Consider the following 23,137-nt stretch of genomic DNA (forward strand, 5'->3'; position numbering starts at 1 on the left):
TGGATGGATGGATTAGATAGATAGATAGATAGATAGATAGATAGATAGATAGATAGATAGATAGATAGATAGATAGATAGATAGATAGATAGATGCCTTAATTTGTGCTTTCTGCAAAGGGGCATTGTAATGCTAATACAGGTTTGGGTCTTTAGTTCAAGCAAAGGCATGATAATGCAATCAGACATCCTATACAACTGTGTGCCTCCAACTTTGTGGTAAGAATGTGAAGAAAAGCCACATACGGCTAGAAAGGTCAGGTGTCCCCAATGCTTTTCTTCATATAGTATAGTTATTTAATTTTTTTAATTATGTTCAAAACATTAATATACCATTACAAGGAAATAAAAACTGAACACAGATTTTTCCGTTTTATGTAGCATGTCGATCTGAATCGATCTGAAAAACACAAGGCGAATTTTCCAGCCATTTTGTGCGAATGCCACTTTCCGTGCAAAGGTTGTGCGTTGTGCACATTTATAAACGAGACCCCTATTTTTGCTATCTGTGTCACCAATTTCCCTTCTCGCCTTGTGCTTTTCCACATTGTGCATACGCAGGGCTCAGAGTTTACAGGTGCAAACTTTCTCCCGTCAAGTTTGTTTTCTTTCAAAAATAAGGAACACCAACAGAAGATGCAACCTGAAGGAGATTGGAGACTTTAAGGTGTTGACAGGGGACAGTGTAGCTAGACAGAATCGGATTGTGGTCTGTAGGATGGCTTTGGAGGTGAAAAAGAAGAGAAGGAGAGTGAGGACTGAAAGAAGAATAAGATGGTGGAACTTGAAGGAGGAAGACTGTAGTGTAAGGTTTAGGGAAGAGGTCAGACAGGGCTCGGTTGTGGTGAAGAGCTGCTGGATGATTGGGTAACTACTGAAGAAGTAATAAGGGAGACAGCTAGAAAAGTACTGTGACATCTGGAAATAAAAAGGAGGACAAAGAGACATGGTGGTGGAATGAGGAAGTGCAGGAGAGCATAAGGAGAAAGAGTTTGGCAAAACAGAATTGGGATCGACAGAGTGATGAGAAAAGTAGGCAGGAGTACAAGGAGATGCGGCAGCAGGTGAAGAGGGATGTGGCGAAAGCCAAGGAAAATGCATTTGAGGAGCTGTATGTGAAGTCGAACACTAAGGACGAAGAAATGGATTTGTACCGATTGGCCAGGCAGAGGGACGAGATGGGAAGGATGTGCTGCAAGTTAGAGCAATAAAGGATGGAGATAGAAATGTGTTGACTAGTGAGGCGAGTGTGTGGCGAAGATGGAGGGAGTATTTTGAGCAGCTGATGAATGAGAAAAATCTGAGAGAAAGTTGGATGGTGGATGAGATGGTGAAGCAGGTGGATAGTGGATAAGCTTAATAAGGAGGAAGTGAGAGCAGCAATTAGAAGGATGAAGAGTGGAAAGTAAGTTGGACCAGATGACATACTGGTAGAAGCATAGAGATTTTTAGGAGAGATGGCAGTGGAGTTTTTAATCAAGATTGTTTAACAGGATTTTGGAAGGTGAGAGGATGCCTGAGGAATGGAGGAGGAGTGTGCTGGTACCGATCTTAAAGAATAAGATAGATGTGCAGACCTGCAGTAACTACAGGGGAATAAAGTTGATCAGTCACACCATGAAGTTATGGAAAGGAGTAGTGGAAGCCACCCTGAGAGAAGAGGTGACCATCTGTGAGCAACAGTATGGTTTTATGCCGAGGAAGAGCACCACAGATGCATTATTTGCTTTGAGAATGTTGATAGAGAAGTGTAGAGAAGTATAGAGAAGGTCAGAAGCAGTTGCATTGTGTGTTTGTGGGTTTAGAGAAAGTGTACGACAGAGTGCCAAGAGAGGAGTTGTGGTATTGTACGAGGAAGTCAGGTGTGTCAAAAAGTGTGTGAGGGTGGTGCAGGACATGTATGAGGACTGTGTGACAGCAGTGACGTGTGCAGTAGGAACGACAGACTGGTTCATGGTGAAGGTTGGACTGCATCAAGGATCGGGTCTAAACCCTTTCCTGTTTGCAGTGGTGATAGACAGGTTGACGGACGAGGTCATATAGGAGTCTCCATGGACTATGATGTTTGTGGATAATATTGTTATTTGTGATGAGAGTAGGGATCACGTTGAAAAGAGCCTGGAGAGGTGGAGGTATGCGCTGGAGAAAAGAGGAATGAAAGTCAGTAGGAGTAAGAGGTCGAGGAATACATGTGAATGAGAGGGAGGGCAGTGGAGTGGTGCGGTTGCCGGGAGAAGAGGAGGTGAAGGTGGATGAGTTAAAGTACCTGGGGTCAACAGTGCAAAGTAATGGAGAGTGTGTAAGAGAAGTGAAGAAAAGAGTGCAGGCAGGGTGGAGTGGGTGTCGAAGAGTGGCAGGAGTGATTTGTGATAGAAGAGTATCTGCAAGAGTGAAAGGGAAAGTTTATAGGATTGTGGTGAGACCTGCGATGTTGTATGGTTTAGAGACAGTGGCATTGAGTAAAAGACAGGAGGTGGAGCTGGAGGTAGCAGAGCTGAAGATGTTGAGGTTTTCGTTGGGAGTGACGGGATGGACAGGATTAGAAATGAGTTTATTAGAGGGACAGCACATGTAGGACGTTTTGGAGACAAGGTGAGGTTCATGAGATTGAGATGGTTTGGACATATGCAGAGGAGGGACATGGGGTATATTGGTAAGAGAATGCTGAGGATGGAGCCACCAGGATAGAGGAAATGAGAAAGACCAAGGAGGCGGTTTTTGGATATGGTGAGGGAAAACATGCAGGTAGTTCGGTTGAAAGTGGCAGATGTAGAGGACAGGGGGGTATGGAGATGGATGATCCGCTGTGGCAACGCCTAATGGGAACAGCCGAAAGAAGAATAAGAAGAAATGGGTTTAGTTTTCACAGATTCCAATTTCAGCATTAAAACTATAAAAAAAAACATTGAAAAAGGAAACAAATTACTTTTTTGAGAGACTAATTTTAAGAGACCTGTCCTATTTTCTCTTGCATATTTAATATTACTCTTTAATGAAGAAAAAGTACTTATTATCTGATTACTCGATTAATCGATGGACTAATCGGTAGAATACTCGATTACTAAAAAAATTAATAGCTGCAGCCCTAATTCCATGAATGTAAAACAATTCTTACATTGTTTTCTACACAAAAAAAAAAAATTATTATCAGCTTCAATATAATAGCAGAGAAAACATTTTCTTTAGTGTGGTAAATAAAACTGGGGGTCTCAGATCTCATCCCAGTGAACTGTGATTTTATGATGGCCCAAGGCAAAATGGCATAAAAGGGACTGAACGATACTGCTCAGTATTATTGTAATACTTATTGGTGTGCTATTAACTAGTAGGTCACATCTTTAGCATCTTTTTTCTCCAGGTAAAGCTTGATAGCAGCTGAAACAACCTTTATGAGATGCAAGTTGCATCTCAAGATGCAAAGGACATCATGTCATTTTACTAATTAGTAAAGAAAAACACAAATATGCCAAACAGGTGTATCTGAAATTAACTGCAATGTGAAAAAATTACAGACTATAAGATGAATGTCTCTTTACTGCACATCTCTATCATCCATTGAGGAGGTGATGAGCCAAAATGCCTTACTGCTTGGAGAAGAAATAGGGTTTCATACAGATTAACATAGGAACTTGTTTCAGCTAGTTAACACCACATTGTGACTCGTCACTACCAACTTTTGAAACTTTAGATTGATCCAAATTTAATGTTAGATTCTGCGTTTAATAAAGGATTCACAGATTTATTTATTTAATGGTATGCATTAACAAATTAATTGTGTAATAAAGAATTCAAAACCTAAACAAATAATCAAATAGCCCCCTTAGCCCTCCGACATGAGTAATTAGACCCCTTCATCAATAACCCTCATAATATGAACAACCAATAATTAATACGTTTATCTAAGATGTTCATGTCAAGACTAAATCAGAGCAGTGTTTCAAAGTCACACACTGCCTCTACAGTCCTATAGCTTGAATAACATGACTTCTTTGGCCCCTGCTGGTCTTTGGAGACCCACTGAACATAGTAAAAATATTTGAGAGAAAAAGCAAAGACTTCCTGTGCAGGTGGCTGGATCTACTCCAAAGCATCAGCAGCATCACCGAGATGGCCAGGATGCAGCGGCAGGGTGTGAGGATCAGATGGAAGAAACAATGTCCCATAATGATCTAAGTCGAAGCTCTGGGTGACCGAGTTGTAGTCAGTTTACAAAGACCTTCCAGACCTTCCAACCTTGCAAACATTGGAATCATCTTGGAACCCCCAACATGCATGCTGTGCCAGGAGTATATAGTGTATTGTTGCCTGAAGGCTCTGAGAAGAGTGCAATCGGTGGTGCTGTTAGCAGGTGGTAAGTGAAACAGCAGATGCACAGGGAATTGCATAAAGATCACTCACAGGAAGCACCAGCAGTATCGCCTTTGTCAAGGAGGGAAAAAAGTCTCAACAACAACCAGGCAGAATCCTTGCTACAGCATTTGGCTGGCAGCTGGATGTGACTAGATGCCGACTAGAAATGTGTAAACAGCATCACAGTTACCGCACACACCACCACCAAGCAATGGTCTTGCTGGAGTTCACATTTTCCATTCAAGACCGGATCAAAAAAAGGTTGACCGTAAAGAGTTGAGAAAAGCTGAGAAAACCTAAAATCATGTTCAATTCAATTCAGCTTTATTGGTTATTGGTTATAAAGCTTTTAACACTGGACATTGTCCCAAAGCAGCTTTTCAGAGATAAAGAGGTTAATAAGTAATAAGAAGGTATAAGTTTGATGTACAAGTTTGATCCTTATAAGTTTATCCCTAATGAGTCATTGAGCCAGTGGCTACTATGGCAAAGAAAAACCTCCTGAGACTGTATGAGGAAAAACCTTCAAAGGAACCAGATTCATAAGGGAACCCATCCTCATCTGGGTGGCACTTAACATCCATTAGTCCATTATAGTTTCATCATTGTTGGGGTGTACCGTTCAGTAAAAGAGTCTTAAATGCAAAACTGAATCCAGCATGTACAAATTTTGTTCTCACCTGTGAGCTTCTAAAGACACATTAAAATAAATATTTTGAAAAACTAGCTGAACTATGGAATCTACCAGTCTGTCCTTTCTGTATCTACTTTTATTTACTCTCCATGAAGGAAAAGAAACAGTAAATAGTAAGAATACTTTTTGAAAAGGGAATGTCTCTGTGGTGTAAAAGCCCCTCAGCTCTGCAACACACTCAAAAACATAGCGGGCCCCACAGTGGCCCAATGGTGTGTAAAATTAAACTTTAGCTCTTCATGGACATCCTGCTGACTCCTGCTGACCGGTGTATATATAATAATAACAGTCACAATCATAAACACACCCAGACATGCAACAGAACTTGAAAGTGTTTACACACTCTAAAGTGTTATAATCAACTATTACAATTCACCTGCAGCGAATTTTTGTTTTGTTTTGCTGGAAACTTTGCTACTGGGTACTATGTGAATTCATTGCTACAACTACAATTACTACTGGGCTACACTTCAGTTACAGACAGACAGACACATGTCTCACCTGACAATGTCAATGGCATTGTAAAGGATGTCTGATTGGTCAACAGCAATGACCTTCTTGGCCCCAGACCGAGCAGCAAACATGGACAGGATTCCAGTACCACAGCCCACATCTAGCACCACCTAGAGGGAAAAGCAGAACCCATAATAAATAAGTAAGTTAAACAAGTAGCATGTAGTGGCAATTGTTCCGATAGCCAAACAGAATTAGTGTAGTTAGAAAGCTACACAATTTATTACTTTGGCATTTAGTTACATCCTGATAGAAGACAAAAGGACACAAAACACCTCGTTTAATACATTACAGGTGGTACAGACTTTATTTTGCACTGTAAATGACTGTTAAAAACATTAATAAGAGCAGTTCTAGTTTTTTTTTTTTATGAGATTCTGTGGGTTTACATTTGAGATCCATAACCTTCTAATATTAAATGTGCTGGGATGGTTTTCTCTAAGAAACCGAAAGTATAATTTAATTACAAAATACTATATAATAATATAATAATTCCCTGACATCTAAAAAAAAAAAAATCACATTGTAACAATGAATTAAGTATTTTTAACAATAATAATTTTTCTGTACTGTGTGGTGTTATCGCTGTTATCAAGTTGACAGGGGTGCACTGACTCAGTGATCCTGCAGACGCTCACCAAATAACCTTTGACCTCTAATACATCAGATAACGCAGCGTTTCCTTGCACCCCCCCTTTTTTTTCTATATCGGTTTCTAACAGCGGCTGTTTAAAACCGATCTACTCCTTGTCAGCACATAATAAATGGCCTCTATATGAGCTCTTGTGCATTACACAGACTGTGTGAGGGGGAGAGAGAGTGAGAGAGAGAGAGAGAGAGAGAGAGAGAGAGAGAGAGAGAGAGAGAGCACATTTCCTGTTATCAGTTCTTTGCAGTCGTCCACTCTAAATATAAAATGCTGTAGTTCATTATAATAAATGCTTTTAAATCAGCAACAGTCATCATGACTGTTAACCCTTTCCCCTCCAGAGCTAACATTTATGCTAATGCTAACAAAGTGAAAAATATATATTACATACTTTGTCCTTGAACACATCTGGGTTGAGGTTTATAAAATCCCGGTAGCTCTCAGTGCGTACTTTATCCTGCAAGTGAGAAAGAAAGAAAAAACAGGAAAAGAGAGAGTTGTAAGTAATGACAGAGTGTCACTATTACATTTTCTATTAGGAAGACAAACCGTGTGTCTCTCGAGGCAAAAGTGTAATCGCCAATCACTCTCACACAATTCTCTCAAAAGCCACATTTGGAGAAAATGACTTTCTCTATTTGTAATCAAAGAACTAAAAGAAGATAAATAGAAAAACCAATTATTAAACACAGTCTGCATTTCCCAAAAAAAAGTACTCACCTTCATACACCATCATCCTACCACTTATTAAGTGTTGGATTAGTATATATGTAGCATATATAGTGACATTTAGAAAACGAATAATAAAGATTCATTAAGGAAAATGCTAAGAAAACATTTGCAAACATACTGGCTTTCAAAAAGGTACTGTAAGTAAAGACATTAGGTACATTGTTGTGAAAAAGTATTTTCTGATAATGAAAAAGAAAAAAAAAAAAATTTAAATGCCTTAGATAATTAAGCAAATTTTAATATTGCACAAAGACACCCCAAGTAAATACAACATGCTGTTGTTGAATGATTGCATTTTCTAAGGGGAAAAAGCTGGCCCTATGTGAAAAAATAACTGCCCCAAAACTAATAACTGGTAATATAACAACAACTGCAATGAACTGTTTGCAAAAATTGTCAAGGAGTTTTTTTACTTCGCTGTGAAAGAACTTTGGCCCACTATTCTTTGCAGAGTTTTTTAATTCAGCCACATTGGAGGGTTTTCGAGCATGAACTGCCCATTTGAGGCATCTCACTCACTCAAACATTAACAAATACAGTTATTGATTGATTGATTGATTTTTTAAGCCATTCAAAGGTGGGATTGCTAGTATGTTTTAGATTATTTAAGCTTTAGGTCATAAGCTGATGGGCAGACATTCTCCTTCAATATTTTATAGTAGAGCACAGAATTCATGTTTTCAACAATTATGGCAAGTCATCCAGGTCCTAAAATTGCAAATCAGCCCCAGACCGTCACACTACCACCATGATTGACTGTTGGTATGATGTTCTAAATGTAATGATGTTTTTATTTAATGCTGTGTTAGTTTTATGCCAGAAGTAATGAGACACACACCTTCCAAAAAGTTCCAACTTTTGTCTCATTAGTCTATGAAATATTTGCCCAAAAGTCTTGCGGATAATAAAGATGTTTTTTGTCAAATGTAAGATGAGTCTTTGTGTTCTTTTTGGTCAACAGTGGTTGAACCTTGGAACATTCCCACGGATGCCAAATTACTTTTCACATAGGCCCAGGTAGGTTTGGACAGCTTTTGTCCCTTAATAAATGAGATCATCATTTAAAAACTGCATTTTGTATTTATTTAAGTTATCTTTGTGTAAAATAAAACTTAGCTTAATGAGCTGATTCATTTAAGTGTGACAACTTTGCAAAAAAATCTGTTTTAATCCAAATATCAAATCCAAAACTTTTTCACACCGTTGTAAATTGCATACTCAAAAATAATTAATTACCGTATTTTCTGAACTATAAGCCGCTGCTTTTTTCCAACGCTTTGAACCCCGTGGCTTAAACAACAAAGCGGCTAATTTGTGGATTTTTTCTGGGTTTTTCCCGGTTTCACAAGCTTCAAGATAAAAAACTGAACCCTGTAACATTAGACCAATGAAATTGCAGAACGGGTTCAGGTGAAACAATGAAACTCTTTATATTAATTCAGATGCACTCCCACTGAATCGGGCCACACCACATCATAAAAATGGACGAGGTTCCTCTGATGTTTGACCTGCCGCTCACTCGGACTGTCAACAGGAAATGCGAATCATTCGTCACGCTGAAAACAAGTAAAAACAAACGGACATGAAAAAACTCACTTCACCTGTGTTCTGAGCTGCACGACATCGGGAGAAAAGCTTCACCGATGGTGATTTTTAAACGCACGACGATGCCAAAAGATAAACTCTCGAAAGAAAATTTTGTGAAAGGAAGGAGGAAGACAGTAAACAATGACTTTCTTGGTAGACTACTGTTTAGATACAAGCCGTGTAACAGACACTGTCTTACATTAAAGCCTGTGTAAAGTTCATTAGTTTCAGTGTAGACGGCTTATAGATAGGTGTGGCTTATTTATGTTCAAAATAAAAATCTTTGTAAAATTCAGAGGGTGCGGCTTATATTTGGGTGCGCTTAATAGTCCGGAAATTACGGTATGACATTTGAAGATGACAGTTTGTGACAGTAAAAAATGCCGATTGGTTAATTGCATAAGAATTTACCACATGTATCAATACATGGTAGCAGTTTTTGGCTGCAATTACAGCTGCAAGGGTACTAGTGTACATCACTCTTAGCTTTACACATCTGGTGCCTGAGGTTTTATCCCGCATTTTTTGGGCAAAACTGCTCAAGCTCTCAAACAGCCTGAGGCCTGGCCTTTGATTGGGCTATCCTAACAAATTGAACAGATTGAGGTTCTTGGTTCTGAATCACTTCTGAATTTGTCCAATGTGTTGTAATTTATATCTCTAGGAGCTACTTTACACTGCACTAATTCTGCCATTAATAGGAATGCAGAGCTCTATGCAAAATATTCAGTTTTGGTCCTATTTAAAACCGGAGAAACATTTTCGATATGCATTTCATGTAAAGACTGATACATGTCCAATTCTAAATGGCATTTGATACGATTTGTGTTTAATAACTTCTTTATTATTGCGCTTTACAATAAAAAGCAGCTTTGTAAAGTTTCCAGCTCCTTTAGAGTCACATTTCAAACTGGTCACTGAACTTCGGTGGATGACCTTCTCCAGATGTTAAATTTTTAACAGTACTCTTCTGGATGTTTACTGGTGTTTAATATATTGTCACAAACCTAATTTTTCTCTGATTGTATTATAAAATGTTGTAATATATTATAAATAAAATTATATTCTACAATGTTTTGGGTCATTTGTTTAATTATAATCTCTTTCTCTAGTTTTAAGACATTGTAACTTAACATTTAATTGTAAAAGGTCCAGAAACATTCTAGCGGCACTTTAAATCAGTGAGCTGTTTTGTGTAGATCAAGGATCTTCAATCTTATCTGTAAAGGGCTTGTGTGACTGCAGGCTTTCATTACAATCACATTATTCGTATATATGGGGATGTGTATGAGTCACTGCTGTAATCTTTATGATGGCAGTAAAAGAACATCGTCACGGTGACGCAAAACTCAACTTTAACGTAAAGAAAAAAACACCAATCAGGTGCCGCCTATCCCTCTGGCACTTACTGCAGTGTGTGTGTGTGTGTGTGTGTGTGTGTGTGTGTGTGTGTGTGTGTGTGTTTCACCCCTTACTGCATTAAAGCATCTTATCTTAACTACAGGAATGAAAGAAGATTCAGACTTAAAATCAAACAAAATGTTTGTGTACACACAGACACATAATAGGATGTTGTTCTTGTGAACCTGCATTTGGGAAAAATTTAATATATCAACATGAAAGGCCACTTCTTGATGGCAAACTTTTACATAAAGAAACTGGAATATGAAAGTTCAAAATTTAAGTAAAAAAATGGAAAATAATACATTTAAAAAATATATAGTATTAAAGTAGTTTAAATGCTTCTCAACTGCCAGATTAATCACAAACATGGTCTTAGCACTCAGCCTCCATTTTAACTCACAACCCGCATTTATGATCGAAATTAATCAACGGATTCGGAATTTCTTAAGCTCTGATATATTAACTTGCTATGCTAAAACAAAAATCCAGAAACGTACATAATGAGTTCATCAACTGGCAAACAATACATGCTTCTTAGTGACAGCTATCACATTATCTTTATTTGGTGGACAGAAAGGTCTATCTAAAATACATACACACGCTTACCTTGAGCATCTCTTCGTGGATGCCGTAATGGCCATAAGAGCTGAAATAGGCCTCGTCCTCATCTTCTCGCAGCTCTGCTACACTCCCTACACACTTCTGCATCACGTCCGAATTCAGCACAAGGCCCTGTGCAAAATATTCAGTTTTGGTCCTATTTAAAACCGGAGAAACATTTTCGATATGCATTTCATGTAAAGACTGATACATGTCCAATTCTAAATGGCATTTGATACGATTTGTGTTTAATAACTTCTTTATTATTGCGCTTTACAATAAAAAGCAGCTTTGTAAAGTTTCCAGCTCCTTTAGAGTCACATTTCAAACTGGTCACTGAACTTCGGTGGATGACCTTCTCCAGATGTTAAATTTTTTAACAGTACTCTTCTGGATGTTTACTGGTGTTTAATATATTGTCACAAACCTAATTTTTCTCTGATTGTATTATAAAATGTTGTAATATATTATAAATAAAATTATATTCTACAATGTTTTTGGGTCATTTGTTTAATTATAATCTCTTTCTCTAGTTTTAAGACATTGTAACTTAACATTTAATTGTAAAAGGTCCAGAAACATTCTAGCGGCACTTTAAATCAGTGAGCTGTTTTGTGTAGATCAAGGATCTTCAATCTTATCTGTAAAGGGCTTGTGTGACTGCAGGCTTTCATTACAATCACATTATTCGTATATATGGGGATGTGTATGAGTCACTGCTGTAATCTTTATGATGGCAGTAAAAGAACATCGTCACGGTGACGCAAAACTCAACTTTAACGTAAAGAAAAAAACACCAATCAGGTGCCGCCTATCCCTCTGGCACTTACTGCAGTGTGTGTGTGTGTGTGTGTGTGTGTGTGTGTGTGTGTGTGTGTGTGTGTTTCACCCCTTACTGCATTAAAGCATCTTATCTTAACTACAGGAATGAAAGAAGATTCAGACTTAAAATCAAACAAAATGTTTGTGTACACACAGACACATAATAGGATGTTGTTCTTGTGAACCTGCATTTGGGAAAAATTTAATATATCAACATGAAAGGCCACTTCTTGATGGCAAACTTTTACATAAAGAAACTGGAATATGAAAGTTCAAAATTTAAGTAAAAAAATGGAAAATAATACATTTAAAAAATATATAGTATTAAAGTAGTTTAAATGCTTCTCAACTGCCAGATTAATCACAAACATGGTCTTAGCAACCTTCATTTTAACTCACAACCCGCATTTATGATCGAAATTAATCAACGGATTCGTAATTTCTTAAGCTCTGATATATTAACTTGCTATGCTAAAACAAAAATCCAGAAACGTACATAATGAGTTCATCAACTGGCAAACAATACATGCTTCTTAGTGACAGCTATCACATTATCTTTATTTGGTGGACAGAAAGGTCTATCTAAAATACATACACACGCTTACCTTGAGCATCTCTTCGTGGATGCCGTAATGGCCATAAGAGCTGAAATAGGCCTGGTCCTCATCTTCTCGCAGCTCTGCTACACTCCCTACACACTTCTGCATCACGTCCGAATTCAGCACAAGGCCCTGTGCAAACGTTCTACACACACCAAGAGACATTTGTGCTATTTTTCATTTAATTTCGTATTATTAACTAAAAAACTCTTTAAAAGTAAGAAAATAAAATATACAATAATATTTTTTCAATCGCACATGGCTGGGTCACAAAGAGGTCAGGAAAGAGGACAATAGCCCTCTTACTTTCATTCCTACCTCCTCAATCACGTGTGTGCACGTGCACTTAACCTTAAACACCGCAGTGGAATTTTCCCCATACCTCACACCACTGCACTTTAGAGAGGAGCCCAACAACGCCCCCTGCTGGCAGTGCCTCTCACTAAGACAATACAAGCAGACAGCTGGACAGAGACAGCTAAGTTCCCTTATTGATTCATTTCAGCTGCGAGATATCTAAACAACTTGGACACTAACACTACTGAATCTTTTCTACATGTCCATTTATGCCTACAGTCTCTGAAACACTTCTTTAATATTGGTTTACTATCACACCTTTTGCATAAATTAGTGTTTGATGTAGTAAATAAAATGTCCAAAGGCATAAGTGAAAATTATTCTAATTTGCATTATATTTTTGTAATGTTATACAACAATTTCCATTACAAATTATATTATTAGCAACAACTTCAGTGAAAAGTAGAATCTTAGTTTTTGGACTATACTTTTGGCTGTATTGTATATACAGTGGTGTGAAAAGTTTTGATTTCTTGTTTTTTTGGCATGTTTGTCACACTTTAATGTTTCAGATCATCAAACTAATTTAAATATTAGTAAAAGATAAAACAAGTGAACAAAACATGCAGTTTTTAAAGGAAGGTTTGTATTATTGACTGAAAACAAAATCTAAAACTACATGGCCCTGTGTGGAAAAAGTGTTTGCCCCTAAACCTAATAATTGGTTGGGCCATCAATCTTTTGCGATGACTTGCAATGAGTCTGTTACGGCGCTGTGGAGGAATATTAGTCCTCCTATCTATGCAGAATTGTTGTAATTCAGCCACATTGAAGGGTTTTCGAGCATGAACCGCCTTTTTAAGGTCAGGACACAGCATCTCAATAGGATTCAGGTCAGGACTTTGACAAGGCCACTCCAAAGTCTTCATTTTGTTTTTCTTCAGCCATTCAAAAGTGGAATTGCTGGTGTGCTTTGGATCATTGTCCTGCTCCAGAGTTTTTGGCAAACAGCAGAATTCATGGTTCCATTTTATATAGCAAGTCTTCCAGGTCCTGAAGCAGCAAATCAGCCCTAGACCATCAGACTACCACCACCATATTTTAATGTTGGTATGATGTTTTTTTTCTGAAATGCAGTGTTACTTTTACGCCAGACCAAATGGGACACACATCTTCCAAAACTTTCAACTTTTGTCTTGTCAGTCTACAGAGTATTTTCCCAAAAGTCTTGAGATCATCAAGATGTTTTCTGGCAAAACTGAGACAAACCTTTATGTTATTTTTGCTCAGCAGCAATTTTAGTCTTGGAACCATTTTTGCACAGTCTCTTTCTTATGGTGGAGTCATGAACACTGACCTTAACTGAGGTAATTGAGACCTGTAGTTCTTTGTATGTTGCTGTGAGGTCTCTTGGATAAGTCGTCGCTGTGCTCTGGGGGTAATTTTGGTCAGCCGGCCACTCCTGGGAAGATTCTCCACTGTTCCATGTTGTTGAATAATGGTGCTCACTGTGGTTCGCTGGAGTTCCAAAGCTTTAGAAATGACTTTATAACCTTTTCCAGACTGATAGATATCAATTACTTTCTTTCTCATTTGTTTCTGAATTTCTTTGGATCTCGGCACAATGTCCAGCTTTTGAGGATCTTTTGGTCTACTTCACTTTGTCAGGCAGGTCCTATTTAAAATATTTCTTGATTGTGAACAGGTGTGGCAGTAATCAGGCCTGGGTGTGGTGAGAGAAATTAAACTCAGGTGTGATAAACCACAGTTTTAACAGGGAGGCAAACACTTTTCTAACACATGGCCATGTAGTTTTGGATTTTGTTTTACCTCAATAACAAAAACCTTCATTTAAAAACGACGTTCTGTTCATTTGTGTTATCTTTTACTAATATTTAAATTCGTTTGAAGATCTGAAACATTAAACATGCAAAAAAATAAGAAATCAGAAAGTGGGCAAACACTTTTTCACACCACTAATCTGGAGCAGCTAGCATATACCATAAATAAGGAACTAGCGGGTGTGGGCATTAATACAGTGGCCATACAGCTCAATTCACTGCTCATTCATCTTTATTTGCATTTTTTAAATACTTGTCAATCTGGACAAACTGAATATAGATATTAACCTAGCTCTAAAAGATGTTTTGGGTTTTTTTTGTGTGTGAAAGAAAATCATTTAATGACTGACTTGAGTTTATGCAGATCATCCATTGCACGGCTGAGATTCTCCTCTGCCTGCTGTGCTCTTTGAACCCACATGGAAATGTCATCACTTGCTGCCACATCACCACCCAACTCCTCCACATCTGTGCCAATACACACAAACACATAAATAACATAATCGACTCACAATTTATCACAAGTACAAATAATCATGTGAAAACTTTAAAAAGATAAATAATAATAATAAGGAGAAGAATAAAAGTAAAACTTGACAATAAAAAAAAAAACTCCAATTCCTTTTAATAATTATATCTCTATATACACACACACACACAAGTCTTATCAAAATTAGAAGCAGACTATGATAGTAAAACATATTGCACACTTCTTCAGATAATAAAGCAAAGTGCTTCAGAAAAATGGCTCCATTAGTTTTGCTACACCTGGATTTGAGAATCTTCTAGCATTCCTCTCCATAGAACCTCTGAGAAAACCGGGCCTGATCTAAGGTCTGGAGAGCTTTTTAGCAGATTTTACTAACCTTTCATTCATGGCTACAGTTAAAACATTTTACTGCATGTTGTTCACTGCGAGAACAGAATTGTAAAGTGATTAAAATTCCCTGGGTTTCTGTCAGGATTAAATTTGTGGCTTTCAGGGAAAGTAGACCAGAATATCACTTTTAAGATCAGAATATCACTTTTAATGTGAAATGTTTTTGTCGCCCTACAATAATGACCTGATTAGTGGCCTTTTTGCATACCCTTTCATCAATTTAAGTAAAAAGTGAACAAAATTCTGGTCAGCATCGTGATTAAAGCCTGTCCACGTTCGTTTTGTTTGGCAGGACAGAAGCTGGTGGAAGTTTGTGTTATTCGGATTTTCATTTTCCAGTTTCCTGTCCCAGATCTGTGCTATAACACAGAAAAAGTGTTCTCTGATCTTCTGCTTTTGTCATTTTTTGTTCCTGTATTGTGCTGTCAGCTGTTAGGCTTCAAAACAGTGTTCCAAACAACTAAATTAACACAAGTAATTTTGTGAAAGCAAAGGGTGATATCAGTTCACCAAAAATTCCTTTTCAACTGTAGATTGTGAAAATCTATTTAAGAGTAAAGCTGTGACTGTTGTCACATAACAAAATGTGAAAAATATACTATATATCCACTACAACACTTCTCAGGCCAGAGCAAAGACCCAACATTTCTGGTACTGTTTAGGTTTTCATGTCTAACTTTATATCTCAAAAACAGTTACTAGAAACACACTTTTCAGATTTGCAAACTAATACACATAATGTTCTGTACCAATTTGTAATAATGCATCATCAGGCAAAGTCGGCTTCATGTACTCATCTCCGCTCCATGGCAAAACACTGCCTGAACACGATGCCAAATTCTCCACACTGCACTTCTACAAAACACATAATGCAATATTATTATATTATATTATATAATGCTAACTGATTATCTTTTGCATATTTAAGAGTCAAAACTCAGATAAAGAACAAGGAACAATTAACAAATTTCTGTATTTCATTATCTAATATATTTTTTTTTATTTTACTATGACCTAATACTTACACTTATGTAACAGAATTACACATTTCCACATTACACACTTTTTATTCTTTCCTAAAAGCAGTCACTGTTAACACACAATCTAATGAAATATGATAACAAATACAAAATATATATTTATTAAACAAAACAAAAACATACCGTTGTTCTTATATAGTTTATCATCTTTATGTATCCATAATCATCAAGCCCTGTGAACAATTTCCACAAATATATTCAATATTAACATCAAACAAACGTACACATTAATTTGCTTCTGTCAGTCAGTCAAATTTGAAAAACTTTTAAACCAAAACTAAAAAAAAAAATAATAATAAAGATTATAAAAGTCTGGACAAATATGAAGAGAGAAGCAAAGTAAAATTAACACCAGTTCAACCATTCACCAATCAGAATGTACAATCCCTGTTCCAAAACAAGTTGTGACTCTTTATAGAATGAAAATAAAAATAAAATCCAATTACTTTAAAATCTTGTAAATAAATAGTTTATTTACAATAAATCATAGAAAACATTTTAAATGTTCCATTTAAAAAAATAAGAAAACATTTTGCTGGAGAAACATTTTGCAACTATTTGGGTTTATTGGCAACAGGTCAGAAATCTGATATACATAGTATCTAAGAGAGACAGAGTCTCTCAGAAGTACAGATGGATAGCGGTTCACCAAACCGCAAAAAAACTGCTTCTACATACTGTGAAACAACCTCAGTATAATGTTCCTCAACATAATAACTGCAAAGACTTATGTTAGAATTCCATAATCTGGAGTGCATATCATCATCTTGAATGGATATCATCATCAAAAGATTTAAAGAATCTGGAGTGCAATGGATAAAGATAAAAATCAATATTGGATGTTCATGGTCTTCAGGCCCTCAGGCAGCAATGCATTAAAACATGTGTGATGGAAACTATTGAATGGGCTCAGAAACACCTCTAGAAATCACTGTATGTGATCCCAATCCGCTGTGCCATCCACAAAAAGCTCTATCATGCAAAGAAAAAGCTATACAGCACCTAATCATTTTCCAAATACACCACATGTTTCTCTGGGCCAAAGCTCATTTAAAACAGGTTGAGGCAAAGTGGAACACTGTTCTGTGTTCAGACTAATTAAAATTTCTTCAGATTAATGAAACTTCTTTATGGAAACCATTGATGTCAAGTCCTCTAGACCCAAGTAAAGCAAGACAACATTAAACCACATACTAATATCTATTACAACTACATGGCTTTATAGTTGAAGAGTCTTGGGATGGAACTGGACTGCCTGCAGTCTAAACCTTTCACAATTTGGAAAAATAATTGCTGCATCATAAAATGAAAAATACAACAAAGAAGAACAGCTAGATTCCAGTATCAGACACAAATAGGAGAATATTTCTCTCTCAAAACTCCACCAACTGGTCTCCATGGATGCCAGATGTACACAAACTAGAGGTGTAACTGTACACTAAATTCAGTACGTAAGAAATGCAAAATATATACGTTGTTACACAGTTTATTATTATTAACATTTGTGAACAACAAAATGCCTGCTTGCATGTTAAATAACATTATATATTTTATTATATTTTATACAAATAAAATAGATCAAATCAAATTAATGCAATAAACTTTTTATTCTATAAATGAAATTGAGTAATCAATTAAATTGGCACAAATTAAATGGATTAAATCAAATGAAAAAAAAAATTATTGTTTACATTTGTTAGACCCTATTTGGATAATACAGATGTGTATGAAGGTGTGTGTGTTTTACATATACACATTTTTACTGGTCAGTGGCTAAAGGTAGCACTATGGATTCTTTAGCTTTAGCATTTCCAATACGGAGTGAGTAGCCACAGTGACACTGCGCTATCTCTATTTTTTTTTATACCCCTGGCATTGTTGTGTATGTTTTTAATTTTACTAAAAATTAAAAATGCACTCAAACTCCGAGGTGGAGACTAAACAAACTTGCGGTCCTCCACTTAATATGTTCTCGTGGAAGATTGAGATTTGGTAAATATTAGATAGATAATGGTAAATATGGCCCCTGCCCCCATTTTTTGAGACCTGTTTCAGACATCAAATTCAAAATGACCTTATAAAATAAAATATTTGCTTTTGTTAAAATGCCATTTATGGATTTATTGTATATGTTATAAAGTCTGACGTTACAATCTTATATAGGAACAGAGAAAACACGAGCTTCTTTCACATTGAAAGCATGACCAGTTGTCAGGCAATTTTGCTCAATTCATACTCAGCTCAATAATTTTTTTGGACCCATTCACCTTACCAGTGGTGCACTGGTGCAAATGAAAATTAACAGGCAACAAATGAACTGACTGAAAGTGTAAGCACGTCGTAATTGATTATAAATAAAATACCTTAAATGCTTTAAAAATATCCTTCTCATCATCATTCATAAATCAGTAACACTTGGTGGGATCCAAACAGTAGCTTAAGTATAAAAGCCATGCCTATGGTTTAGACCTCTGTAAAGAACAGTAATCAGTAAAACAAAACCATGCTGGTAAAAGGGTCCAATTTGCATCTGGACCCACAGAGAACATAACAATCAAGAATATCAATGTGCAATTTTTGATGAGTAAACTCTACAACTGCCTTTGAAATATAAAGAAAAAACCTTACCGTATTTTTTCACCAGTTCCGCGATGCTAATGTGATGATCGGCCTGGCAGTGATGGAACGTTTCTGAAACAGAATGGAGAAACCTGTTCCAAATCAAAGAGAGACAAAGATTTGCATACATTTAATAGAATTATCATCATCATTATCATCATCAGTAATAACAACATAATGATCAACTGTATAATACAGTATATAGTACTATACAACACGTCATCTGCTTAGACATTACAATCAGAGCTGCTCCCAGTGAACCAGTCACCAAAATAAACAGTTATTGTTTTTTTAACTGTGCAATAATAACATTTCCAAAGTTTTTATGCAATAAATGTACACTAACACTAATTTAAAAGCATGCAATATTACCTATGTGCAGTATGTTTGAAAGTGTAACTACTTATTGGTGGTCTCTTTTTCTTTTTCTTTCGTATTTATACACTGTAATGTATATACTTGTGGTATGTCTCTACTTTTTTTTATATATTTTCATTTCTTTTTCTTTGCTGTTGTAACACAGTAAAACATTTCCTCATTGGGGGAAGAATAAAGATATCTTATCATATAGTTTGCTTTTGACAAGTTATTCTTTTTGAACATGCTATAGCAGCATCTAGCGACATTTTAACAAGACAATTATAAGTTATTACTATTAGCATTATTACACATTTTATAACACTATTACGTCAAATAATAAGCAGTCGTATAATGTAAAGTATGTAACAGCACAGATCTCTGAGATAATGAGCTTTATTTAAACATAAGCTGAAACTCAGACCACATGTATAAGCATTAGCGGGGAAATAATCAACCCCCATGTGCACAAATGAATAATCCTTAATCATTAAAATTACTGTAGCATTAAATCAGAACTACATCTGTCCATGCTCTGGTTGATTTGGGTTTAGTGTTGGTAATCTTTAAATCTTAATAAAGCATTTTGCCAGTGTAATAATGCTGTGTTTATAACTTATATAAGGTACACTGCTTTAGATGCACAAAGCACATTTTTAACATTTCTGCTGTAGTAATGTAATGGGGTGTAATACATAAGTGTCATACAGTGATTAAAAAAAAAATAAAGTTCAGACTGAAATCAAGTAAACTTAAAGAGGATACCACAGGAAACATCAAATCCTAACTAATTCTTTACAAAATAATTTTTGTAGCTTGTGACTGCTACCTGTCACAGAACAGACACAACACACGCTCTTCAGTCTCATGTTCATCCTCTTCCTCTATCCACTGCGCTTCATCTTCACTGTCGGACAGCTCAGGAACCTCATCAGCTGGACCACCACGATCTTTGAAAATAAAATAAACCAGTGTTTACACATTGCAAAGCTGAGAACAGTTAGGGTCAGCCATGATTTGGTAGTGACTGAGGTGTTGAATGTTTGCATGAGGTACAGCAGTGGTGTAAGCTGGAAAAACCTCAAAGTCTCCGACAAAAAATGATCAGTGCACACAATGAACCATGATAAAGTGGAAGATAAGAGTAACAGTGCACATACCATTTAGATTCCAAAATTAATGCTGCATGCAACACGTTTGTACAAATAACACTCACACATACTTTTCATTTTGTGCAACGCAAAACTGTGCACACCACCACAAAGAGATACAGTCACTAATGTTTCATATATTTGCGATATGCAATTATTATAAATATGTATGTATATGTTTACATTTCAACACATATAATCTAAAACAGATTTTTTTTTTCCCAATCAGTAACAATAGTCTTATTGTACAGTCAATGAACTGCTTAGTATTTTCTTATGTCACCAAGGTTTTATTATCATTCTTCTCATCACACACAGATGTAATGTTTTTATTAAATATAGTTAGCTCATTTTTTTTTTGCTATTAACACAACAGTCTGTACCTTATAAAATAAAATATTGGATCTGGTTAATATAGCATTTCTGAAAGTAATGTACGTTATATCACCTGACAGATAAGTAACATAGTGCAAGAGTCATTAAATACAAACTATAAACTACACTATAAACTCTAATGTATGTGTTAAGATAAAGTGGTCTTAATGAACACCAAGGGTCCCAACACCAGGGAAAAAGCCCATGTAAGATTGTAAAAAAGCTCACAAACACCTCTTCAGTTTTGTTTGTTTATTTTAAACAAGTTAATATTAGAAATAGAGTTCTAAATAAAAAGAGTTCCATATTTATGAGAAAGCACATGACAACAGTCACAATGACAGCAGAAAGATTAGAGTTAGAGTTGCCACTTTTAACGGTGCTGAATAGTAGTAGGGTGGTTACGATTTTTCAGTTCAACATGGAAACCACATGAAGAAAGACGTTTTGGCACTGAAGGACCACCTGCATGCACCAGTGGCAGCTTAGTAGTTAAGGCACTGGACTTAAGGTTGTCAGTTCAAATCCCAGCCATGCCAAGCCGCCACATCTGGGTCCCTGAAAGCCCATAGCTGCTCAGTTGTATGAGATAAATGTAAGGTAAATCAGAAATAAACTACATTGCCAAAAGTGTTGGGTCACCTGGTCATGAGTATAGTATGTGAATTTTGGGCATTGCATTTTACATTTAGTCCCAATTTGTTTGCTCTTATAATTCTCTCCACTCTTCTGGGAAGATGTTCCACTAGATTTAGGAGTCTGCGTATAGATATTTTTGTTCATCAGCCACGAGGGTATTACAAAAGGCAGGTACTGATGTAGGTGAGAAGGCCTGGGGTGCGTCAGCTCATCTTTATAGCGCATCTAAAGACGTCCTATACAACTGAGTGCCTCCAGCTTCAAGGTAACAGTTTGGAAAAAAAACACATATAGCAGGAAAGGTCAGGTGACCCAATACTTTTGGCAATATAGTGTATGTCTGCAAAATGCCATGAATGTAAATCCTTCTGATGAAAATAACATACATGTAAGTGTGTGAACAATGCCAATCGCACTGCCATGGCTTCTGCACAAGCACACAAAGTCAGGTATAAACCAGGACGCTTTGCTTGATGTCGGACTGTTGTGGGTGGATTATTTTACTGTAATACCCCGCCATGTTTGAGGCAAATTCCAAACACAGTGTTGAAGAAGTTCGTTTTTTTAACCTGATAAGTCAGTGCAAAAAATATTCCTTTAGCTTTTAGTCAACTAACTTTTTTAACCATTATTAAAAAATAAATAATTTAAAAAGAATGTTACAGTAACCCTTAATTATACATTAGGAATTCATATATTGCTCAGACTGTGTTGCAACCCTATAAACCCTATGAATAATCCTGAGCATCAGCATGAAAATGTGCATAAAGATGTTTTCAGTCGATCAATAATACGAAGAATATATTCATGATCAGGATGGCTTTCGATTGACGTCTAATTAAAGGCTCGTGGGTTAAATAGTAAATAAATATTTTATATCTATTTATGCTCATTCAATTATTCTTCCATTCTAAAATCACTTCCAACGCGAGGATTTTTCTGAAACTTGAACAAAACTCTTAGTTTTTTTGTCTTTATAATTCATTTCAAACACGCAGAAGAAAATAGTGTACGGAACAAATTAATAATGTTTACATCTTTCACGTGTTACCTGTGTATTCCGCCATTCTGGCTTCTTCTGACGTCTTCCGGGTGAAAATGGTTCAACCGGAAGTGCGTTGATGACGTCACTTGAAAACTGGCGTTATTTCGTTAAACCCGTATTAGGTCATGTTTTTTTTGCGATTATCCTCGTACACAATTATTTTGGATTAAATTTTTATAGTTTCAAGTTTCTAAACTGTAGGGAGCTTACGGACTTCTCTCTATTATTTAAGGATGTTTTGTTTGGTTTCTATACTATGGGAAAAAAGGCAAATATGATGAGACTTTTGTTATGAATCTTTTATTACTGCTTGCCAAATTTCATATTCATCGTAGTTAATGAATTCGTCAAAATCTCCTATTCGTTGTTTTTGAAAAGGAAGTCCGGCATGTGCTACCGTTTTCATTTATTTTGATATTTTTTACATTTATATGCTGTAATTACTTTATAATTGGCGCTTTGCTTTAATTAACATTTCATTTAAACATTTAATTTTCTTGACTTTTTTAACATTTGTCCTGTATCTATATTTTTATGTACTTCTACACTTGCTTTGTGTATGTAAAATTTGATACCCTGGCAAAATTAAAAGAAGAAAAATAAAAACAACCGGTTTGACACTCTTTAAACTGTCAGAATTTCAGATACAAGTGCTGCTGGTCCAGTACCTGATTTACAAACATAAGTTCAGTCCTCATTGCTACTTAATTTGGAACAACAAATATATTCTTTACAAAAATCAGTCACCGACACTGGTTTAACAATAATATCGGTTTATCGTGTCCTACCTGAGTCAATCTACCTCTTAATACCATCATTATGACCCCACGAGCATAGGAATCCTCAATAGTAAACAAAAATGCAGAATAACAAAGTGCTGCATGACAGACAGGTATCTCATGCAGTACGGATGAATGCCAAAACTAAGAAACTCAATGAACAGA

At 36.2% G+C, this 23,137-nt stretch overlaps 1 protein-coding gene across 1 annotated transcript in view; it reads right to left on the minus strand.

Moving 5' to 3' along the window:
* prmt3 (protein arginine methyltransferase 3) overlaps nt 1–22,266 on the minus strand; it is a 76,772-nt gene extending 54,506 nt beyond the window's left edge. The window contains exons 1-9 of the mRNA XM_046857661.1: nt 22,200–22,266; nt 19,813–19,933; nt 18,636–18,718; nt 16,131–16,180; nt 15,717–15,822; nt 14,438–14,555; nt 11,956–12,094; nt 6,597–6,662; nt 5,545–5,666 (exon numbers count right to left, since the gene is read on the minus strand). Of these exons, the coding sequence (XP_046713617.1) occupies nt 5,545–5,666; nt 6,597–6,662; nt 11,956–12,094; nt 14,438–14,555; nt 15,717–15,822; nt 16,131–16,180; nt 18,636–18,718; nt 19,813–19,933; nt 22,200–22,215 (821 nt within the window). The 5' untranslated portion in view covers nt 22,216–22,266. The remainder of the gene's footprint in view (nt 1–5,544; nt 5,667–6,596; nt 6,663–11,955; nt 12,095–14,437; nt 14,556–15,716; nt 15,823–16,130; nt 16,181–18,635; nt 18,719–19,812; nt 19,934–22,199) is intronic.
* Nucleotides 22,267–23,137: the final 871 nt, after the last annotated feature.

Source organism: Silurus meridionalis, chromosome 9, assembly GCF_014805685.1.
Source record: "Silurus meridionalis isolate SWU-2019-XX chromosome 9, ASM1480568v1, whole genome shotgun sequence".
NCBI lineage: Eukaryota > Metazoa > Chordata > Actinopteri > Siluriformes > Siluridae > Silurus > Silurus meridionalis.